This window comes from Rousettus aegyptiacus, unplaced genomic scaffold (assembly GCF_014176215.1).
Source record: "Rousettus aegyptiacus isolate mRouAeg1 unplaced genomic scaffold, mRouAeg1.p scaffold_m13_p_17, whole genome shotgun sequence".
Classification (NCBI taxonomy): Eukaryota; Metazoa; Chordata; class Mammalia; order Chiroptera; family Pteropodidae; genus Rousettus; species Rousettus aegyptiacus.
The window spans coordinates 1,454,727-1,463,469 of record NW_023416292.1 but is presented as its reverse complement, the minus strand read 5'-3'; the positions used below and the strand labels follow the sequence as shown (position 1 = coordinate 1,463,469).

General features: G+C 49.1%; 1 protein-coding gene across 1 annotated transcript; it reads right to left on the bottom strand.

Annotated features, from left to right (window-relative positions):
- Positions 1 to 3,671: 3,671 nt before the first annotated feature.
- BTG2 (BTG anti-proliferation factor 2) lies at positions 3,672 to 8,104 on the bottom strand. Its single transcript, XM_016139682.2, has 2 exons — positions 7,841 to 8,104; positions 3,672 to 6,637 (listed from the first exon to the last, which is right to left on the bottom strand). The coding sequence occupies exons 1-2, from the start codon at positions 7,992 to 7,994 to the stop codon at positions 6,303 to 6,305; spliced, it is 489 nt and encodes a 162-aa protein (XP_015995168.1). The 5' UTR covers positions 7,995 to 8,104; the 3' UTR covers positions 3,672 to 6,302.
- Between the last annotated feature and the right edge of the window lie 639 nt (positions 8,105 to 8,743).

Below are 8,743 nucleotides of genomic sequence, written 5' to 3'. Positions count from 1 at the left end.
AGATACTGTTTGGTAAGTTCCTGGGCCCACATTTTAGGTGTAGATTTGGGGTTATGAGATCAAGGACAGAGGAAAGAACTGAGTATCACGGGAATGCATACCCCAAGCTGGGAGGGGAGATATCACTGGAAAGGTGCCTGGAAGCGATGGTTTAAATCTTGAGAGACCAGAGTTAACCAAACAAAAGTGGGTGGGAAGAAGTGAGGCAGGGCATTCCTGGAGCAAAGACTCAGAGGCTGCAGTCCTAGGCACAGGTTAATGAATACCAGTTAGGGGTAGGGAAGGCTGTTTCCAGTTGAATCCTTGCAGGTGAAGTACAGGCCTCATGTGTGCCCTCAGTTTTATCAGGAACATACTGAGTACTCCTTCCTGAGACCGTGGCCATGGTGACAGCCTGCTATTGATTAGCTTGACTCAGAACTTCACTCCTAGAATGGGGAGCAGGTTGGAACCCCCACACCCCCACTCCCAAGTGGTCCCAGATTCATTATAGGTCACAAACTGGAGGCCTATGAAGATATGTATGATCTTAAAAAAAGTGTTTTAACAATTTAAAAAAAAAATAGTATCATTAGAATTTAGAGATATGTCAAATAAAAGTCTGTGTTTCCAGTTTTTCTTGAATAATCACAATACCTGGTATCACCGGGTCTCCCAGAATAAGGAGTGATACCAGATGAACTAGAGCTAAGGAGCAGAGCCCTGTTCAAAAGAGGCTTGATCTTGTTCTCCAAGTTCAGCACAGCCTTTGTCCAGCTGTTCTCAACCATTGCCTGGTCCCACCCATGCTCTCCTGGTGCCCACAGAATTTTAAATAGCCCCTCCTTGCTGGTCATGGTAAATAAAGTAACCCTCCCTCCAACCCGCCTAGCTGCACTTTTCTTATCTGATGTTCTCTGGGTATCTGTCAGGTTTACTGGACAAGGGCTGAATTAAGGCCCGCGCTTGTTTATGGGACTGGGGGTGGGGAGAGGTAGAGCCAGGTAACAGCTGGGAACAAAATGACTGAGCTGGTGGGGCCCCAGAGAACCAGTCTCCTGTCAAAGCAAGGGAAAGGATTAACTACAAGTCTGGGGTACATTCATTTGCATTAGATTGTTATCCAGGGCCCTGGTAGCCCCTTAGACAGAGCTCAAATATTTTTCTTGCCAGCTCTACAGAGACCCAGAGACCCAAATGGTGCACAGAGAAAGCTACAACTCTCCAGAACTCAATAGGCTTGCCTATCTCAACTTCCTCATTGCTCTCTCTTCTGGGAAGGGAGAGCACGTGGGTGTGATTCCACAGGTGGGCAGAATGAAGGTAAGCAAAGCTGTTAATGGAAATTCCCTTTCCCGTCCATGTGTTGTAAATGAACACGCAGCCCAGTTTGGTATTAATCCACAAGCAGACCGCGGAGCCAGCAAAGCTGCCCTGTGGCCAGTGAGATCAGGTGTCTGGCAAGGATACTGAACGTTTCAGCAAGAATGAGAGGTCAGACATGAGTTCATTCATTCAGTAGGGCTACATATGACCCTAGGAAGGGCTTTAGACTGTGAAGATTTTTAAATAAAGAATTGAAAAATCATTTTTCTATGGGAAAGGCCACAGGCTTGCTTGGATGTTGTTAACTGTAGCCATTCTTAGAGGTACCAGTAGTAACTATTACTTTAATAATGGTTTTCTTCCAGTTATCAGAATGCCAGAATGTTCTTATTCATCTCAGGACTAGTGGAGCCTTTGAAGAGATTAGGTTAACTTCTACTTAAAACTACAATTTTCATTTATTGAGTACTTAAATGTGAAGGCACTATTCTAAGTAGTTAATGGATCTCATTTAATCCTGGTAACGACATTGTAAGATGGTTTCTATTCTTAATCCCCATTCACAAATGGGGAAATGAATGCCAGGTTGGTGAAGTGACTTGGTCCAGGTCTCACAGCCAGTAGGTAGGTGATAGAGCTGATGAAACCCCCACCCCCAGGAAGCCTGCGCACCTAACAACCTCTTGCGGCTACCCCACAATGCTTGGAAACTGAAACCCTATCAGGCAGGAGTATGATGCAAGGAAGAGAAATTTATTACTTATTGCACTTCCCAACCTAAGACACCTTTCAGTTCAACTAATTGAAAATGATGATAATCCTTGCACTAATTTGCCCTCCAGTGATTGCCAGGATAAGGGAGGTGATTTAGAAGTCAAAAGCTGAAGAAAGGAACAGAAGTCATTTAATCCAATACCCTAATTTCTGAGACAGGAAAATTGAGGGGCTTTTCCAAACTCACACAGCTGGTTAGGAAGAAGAATCTGGACCACCACTCATACACTGTCCCTCCCAGCCCATAACTCTCTTTAGTATGCCATGCTTTGTTAGACTGCGATGCTTGCACTGGGAGCCAGAAGGCCTCTTTCCTTAAAAGGTTGCTCAAGGATCAGACTCACTGAAGTGGGTTTCTTCCTCCTGGGGCTTGTTTGTTGCAGCATCAGGACTCCCCCACCCAAACCTCCTTATCAGGAGCCAGGATGTGCTCTTAATCTGCAGCTCCCAGGGCCTTGTCTATGCATTCTGGGAGGTGCATTATCATCCAGAAACAGCTGACCAAGCACAGGTCTCCCAGGCTAGCACTGTTTACAAAGTGGGGAAGCTGGGAGCAGAATGGCCAACCGTATTTAGGCACCACCTTCAACTCTGTAAGCAGTTCGTGTCCACAGCCTCTGTACTCCAACTGGCCAAGGGGTACTCTCCACTCCTGCTGAACTTGGTCAGGTCTAAAGCAGATAACACAGAGCTCTCTCAAGTAAATTAGTCTGCCAAGAGCCAAGAGCAACCCCACAATGACTCTGTCATTCTGTGGTTTCCCTGGCTTGAAGACAGAGGTGCGTGATGATGTCCATCCACATAGCCTCTAGACAGCCTTCCCTGAATTTCAGGCTTTCTACTAAAGAATGAAATAGCCTTCATGAGTGGGGCCTGTTAGGAAACAAGAAGATAGATGCTGACTTCGTATCGAATAATAATACCTGGGTCCGCAAAAAATCGACCTTAACCCTGGGTCCTTACATTCAAGGGTGGATCCTTACAAATAAGTGCCTAGGACATTTGTATTAGAAGCTACAAATGAAAATGGGAACATTCCTTTAAGTAACAACTATGACAGAAGTGGGTCCCCAAACCAATTCTATTTATAACACGGATGCACTGGCTTCCCTCGTCCCCATATCCTGGCTCACCTACCCTCCCACCTAGGACACCTAGGTCGAACTGCATGTTTACTGATGAGGGTCATGTTGGTATGAAGCGTGTGTGTGTGTGTGGGGGGGGTGCCATTGTTCATCAATTGTTTCAAATTTAAAGACAGCCCAACTATGGCCAAGAAAAAAACTAGCCCAGGTCAAAAATATACCTGCAGCCTCAATGGAAACTGCTGAGCCAATAAATGGGCAGGAATGGAGAAGTCTGTCAAAACTTTATGGAAAGAACCCCAAAGTTGGGGATGATAGACTTCCTGGCATAGATCCTATCCATATCACCAAAGGGAGTTGTAAATTGGTAACAATCTTTTGGCTCACATCGTTTGCTGTCACAAATAACTGCTCTTTAGCTAACTGGTGGCACTGGCCTTCAGTTACACATTCGGTTCCAGTGCATAGGTCCTGAGGCCCGACTATGCTTGTGTAATAAGACAAGAGTGCCAGGCGGCAAGTGGCAGCCCGAGAGGACGAGAGCCTGTACCAGGAATTTCTAACAATTCTGCTCCCAAACCTGGGAAGAGCCTCAGTGTCCTGCGCTCACCACCCTACTATGTAAGAGACAGGCTGTTGTGTCTTAATCATCTTTATATTTTCAGTGTCCAGCACTGACAATACATTCTCGCTGAATGAAAGAATGTATGAACACAACTGAGGCCTAGCAAGAACAGGATGGATAAGCTGGTCCCTGGCTAGATGGGGGGTGCTCAGGTACAAGAGCTCTGCCCCATTTTCACAGGGAACTGTTAGAATATGCATTAAATGAAGAAAATAAGGAGCTACTTCCTAGGGAAGAGGGGATCCTTAGAAATGGTCTCCCCACATAACTAAAATTTTCTTTTATTATACCCACATGCTATAGGTCTTCTGCATACAACTGGACACAAAAAGGATTTGGATCTGGAGGACATGCAAATTAGCCACATGGGAATTTTACCTTCTCTATACCACACTTCATCTGCTACATTTTTATTAAAGTAACAAAAAAGTGTACATTTGTTCATAAAGCTGTACATTCTTCCATATAAAAACACTGTTGTACAATTTGTAACCTTTGTCTTTTCTGTCAGAATAGCTTAGAAATGCACTATTATTTATTTTTACCTAATAAGAGAGACAGGTCTGCTCAACAGTCCAGCTCTGGGCATTCTGCTGTTTTTAAAGTGAACATCAAAAAGAGAGGAAAGATTAAACATGAGACCGTGAGGCTGCTTCTAAAAAGGCACGGACCCGTCTGCAGACGAAATACAACAAAGCAATCTGCAGTGATTCACAGCTTTGTTTCAACCCCACATTCCAGGAAATAAGCTGTTGGGTCTGTGGGCCTGAGTTACCTTTAAAGCAATAAAGACTGGAAGCACAGTCTGGGAAGAAGCTGGGATCTGAAGAGCCAAAGGAGGCAAAACTGGCAGGAACAGGTTGGGAGAATGTTTGGTAAATAGCACCTATGAGTCAGAACTGAGTAGTTAAGAAACTCAGGAGAGGGAGCTGCAGTGGGGAAGGGACCTTTGGGGTGGAGGAGGAAGGTTCCTCACTAAGGAGCAACGGTAGGAGGACAGACAGGTTAACCAGGTATTTTAGCTAGGTCCTTCTTAAGGTGATTCCAGTTCAGGAAATTCAAGGACTTCTTGAGGACCCCTCACTAATGTCACTGAGAAATCAAAGGAATGGGATTTCTTCCCAGTGTAGTTTTCCATTTTTCTCCAACCCAGAACAGTAAATATTGCACAAGTCTATAGACAAATTTGGATTGTACTGAGAGAGACAGCAACCTCTCCGAGAGGTGCTCTGAGCACCAGGGAGAAAAAATAATGCCCAAGCTTTGGTTATTAGTGTCAGCCCTACAAGAATACCAAGTAGTCTTGCAGAACTTGGGGTTTTCTCCCGTTCGGCCAAGGGATACCTAGAAGGCTGACCAGCCAGCCATAGTCCCGAGGACAGAGGGAGAGATGGTTTCGTAAGTACACCAGAGCACCAAGGAGTTCTGAGAGCCAGTTCTCCTTTACACCCTCCAGGGACTAGGAGGCCATATTGCACAGTGCCTGAGAACTCTTGTTCTAGAAAATAGGGCAGTCCCATGAGCCAACCAGAGAGAGGAGCAGGAGAATTAAAGAGTGTTGTGCTTTTTAAAAAAAGAAGGCAGTAATAAAGGACCTGGAGTTCCCTGTAGCTTTTGAGCTACCTCTCAAAGGAATAATGGCAGCATTGGGACTCTCATGTGGTTCCAAAAAGGGTTTTGGCCAAAAACGCATCCCCGATGGATACTCTTTGCGTCCTAAAAGTCCACTGCAAATCACCCCAAGTTTTCTGCCACACACACAGCAGCACATTGCAGAGCAAAGGTTTTATACAGAGTGCCTTCCATGCCAACACCAGACATCCAACCCCTGCCTTACTCCCCTGACCCCCACAAAACAAAAAGCTTGAGATTCCTGACTGGGAAGCAACATCTACAGGCCCCTGAGGATAGCATTAGAAACAAGTCATGATTTCAAGAAAAGCTGCTTAGGACAGAAGGAATCACTCAGGATCTGCCCAGGATCTCAGAAAAATAAAAGTGAAAATTAGGCAACATGAGTTAAGTCCAGGCTTGAATGCCACTGAGTAAGAGAGGGGCAGGGATGCAGGTGTCCTGGTTGGGAGAGTGAGAGGTTTGAACTGGACCTCTCTCCTCCCCCCCAGGGCACATCCTAACCTCTCTCATTCACAGCTGCTAACCTTGCTTGCTCCCTCTCACATCTTCCTGGGGTGCTGACCAAGTTCTCTCACTTCACCTTGCTTGGGCCCACCCCTAACCACTCCCCCATCCCACAGACAGACACTGGTTCCCAGATTCAAGCACACAGTCTTCTCCAAAGGCACCTGGGAAGGCCGCTTCCAAGCAGCACGCGTTAAGGATTTTTTTTTCCTTTTAAAAAATAATCTTTAGGTTTTCTCTCCCCTTTTCTTAAAAAAATAATATATATAAATAGCTCTTCATTTAAAACACAGTTCCCCAGGTTGAGGTATGCAGTGGCCTATTGTCATGGCAGGATGAGTACAGTGGCGTGCCAGTTGGGGGCGGCAGGGGAGCTAACTGGAGACGGCCATCACATAGTTCTTGGAGGGGCTGCTCCTGCCCAGCATCATTTGGTTCTTGCAGGTGAGAAGCCCATAGGAGGCAACCAGCGGGGCCTCCTCGTACAGGACACAGATTGAGCCGTCCTCCCCAATGCGGTAGGACACCTCATAGGGGTCCACCCACAGGGTGAGCTCTCGGGGAAGCAGCTGGTGCAGTTGGGGCTGGCTGAGTCCGATCTGGCTGGCCACTTTGCTGATGATGGGGTCCATCTTGTGGTTGATGCGGATGCACCGATAACCAGAGCCCTTGGATGGCTTCTCAGGAAACCAGTGGTGTTTGTAGTGCTCTGTGGAGAGAGAACAAGGGGAAAGATGACCTGGTTATACCAGCTAGGTCAAGGGTGCTACTACTGCAAGTGAGATGAAGGGATAAAGGAGAGGAAGAGAACCAGTGATTTTAAGTCAATGAGGTGGTTTGTCAAGACTTCCAGGGCCCTCCTGAGAACTCCCTCTGCTACTTTAGCAGAGAAATTTTATGAAATCTAGAAAGCACTCCCCCTCCCCAAGGCCAGGGTGTGTGCTCATTGGGAGGGGGGCCCATAGTTCTGTCTGGGGCAATCCCTAGTAGCCAGTGTAATGCCTTTGGCACATTTGTTTAAGGAGGAGGGGTGTGAAGTGCTGGCATGTTCAGGCAGGGCCTCTGGAGGTTCAAGACGGGGAAGGCAATCATGGTCAGATTCACAGCAAGTTACTGGGCCTCCCAGCATGGGCCCCAGGGGCTCTCTCTGCCTCCTTCAAAAGTCAGAGACCCTTAGCTAAAGAGTCAAAGAGTTGTTTTGATGAAACATATGTTGTTCCTTACAAGGCGGAACCTGGGCGGGCACATTCGGAGTCGGCTGTCACTACCTAACACTACTGGCCAACGGGAATAGAAACAGCTTGGGAGATAGGTCTCTCCTCAGCCAGAGTCTGCTTATCGGTTGTCCACCTCCCCTTCTCTCCACCACCTGCCCCCGTCCTGTCCCGCCCCACTAGCACAATCCGCAGTTACTACCTACAAAGTGCTCTCAGCACGGTAATAGGCGCCAGATGGCTAAGGGAACCGGCGACTACAAAGAGGGCCTGGGTTCCAACTTGGAGCGAGTCAATAGCCGGCCCAAGAACAGCGTCGCAAGCACGGCTAGAAGAACCAGAGCTGGGACTCCAGTTGAGAAGGCTCAAGTCTGCCTGTCTTCTTCTCTCTAAAGGGCTCCTCCTCTAGCCGGCGGGGATTTTATCGCCTTTAGCGTCCTGGAGGGTCTGAGTCCAGTGAGGGAAATGAGGCCGCACTCAGACCCGCAGGTACCGGATCTTCTGGGGCATAAGCCAGGAGTCGGAATCGCACTCCAGGACAAGGGTCCGCGCCCGCTGCGCCCCACCAGAACTACCACCGACCGAGAGCTGAGCGCTGGACCGGGAAGGGAGACGTGACCCTAGGGAATGCAGGAAAACGCCCTTGGCAGGGAGGGGAGCCGAACCCGAGTGGCGCGATGCGACAGGCGTGGGCTCACCTGTTAGTGCCTCCTGGAGAGCCCCGCTGAACACCTTCAGCCTCTGCTCGCTTACGCAGCCCCGCGTCCTCAGAAGGCTGGAAAGGAAACCCACGGCGGCGGCGATCTCCGGGAGCATATCTGTCCTCTTCCCGGTCCAGCAGGCCTGGCTCATATCGTGCGCGGATCCGGGGCGGCGGGGGGAGCAGTGCAAGGTCTCTGGGGTACGTACCACTCACCAAGATGCGCTCGCTCGACTGCGGCTCGAGCTCTGATGGACTGCACCCGGGACGAGCCTTACATAGCCTGCCGAGAGGCGGGGTAGCGGGTGGCCAAACCCATTGGCTGCCACCAGCTGGTGGGGGCGAGGCTGGCGCTCGCCCGCAGCTCCCGGCGTGCATCACGGACCCGCCCCCGCCGCCTCCACGGTGCTGAGGTCACCGCCCGGTGACGTCAGTGCTGGGAACCCGAACCGCGCGCACGGAGCGACGGAGGCTGGAGGAGAAAGGGGAATCCGGGAGGGGCCGGAGGAGAGCGGCGCCCAGTCCTCTCCAAGCTGGGAATGCCCTGACCTTTCCTCTTCGCCCATCCTTCAAGACTTAGGTTAAAGGCCACCTCCTCCAAGAAGTCATGGCTGATACCACTTCTCCTAAGCGGTCCCCTTTTCTGACTCCCACATTTTCCAACCACACACCGTCAGAATCACTCACTCGGACCCTTTGTGACCATTTTACTGCTCTGCCGTGTTTCTTAACTAGTGGGAATGGGTTCCTCTTGGCTCTTCGGAAATGGGGAGTGTCTTCTATTTACTTTCACAATAATCTCTCCTCCCTCAACAAGTTCTCTCCCTCTACAGCGATGCTGTACTCTTGCCTGGAAACCTGGGCCTCACCTATTTGGTGGGTGGGGTAGGGGGAGTGTTGT

Bases quoted from the DNA above. Each gene is read 5' to 3' on its own strand.
- BTG2 (XM_016139682.2), bottom strand. From the start codon at position 7,994: ATGAGCCAGGCCTGCTGGACCGGGAAGAGGACAGATATGCTCCCGGAG. The intron at 6,638-7,840 runs GTGAGCCCACGC...CTCTCTCCACAG, and splicing joins TCTCCAGGAGGCACTAACAG to AGCACTACAAACACCACTGG.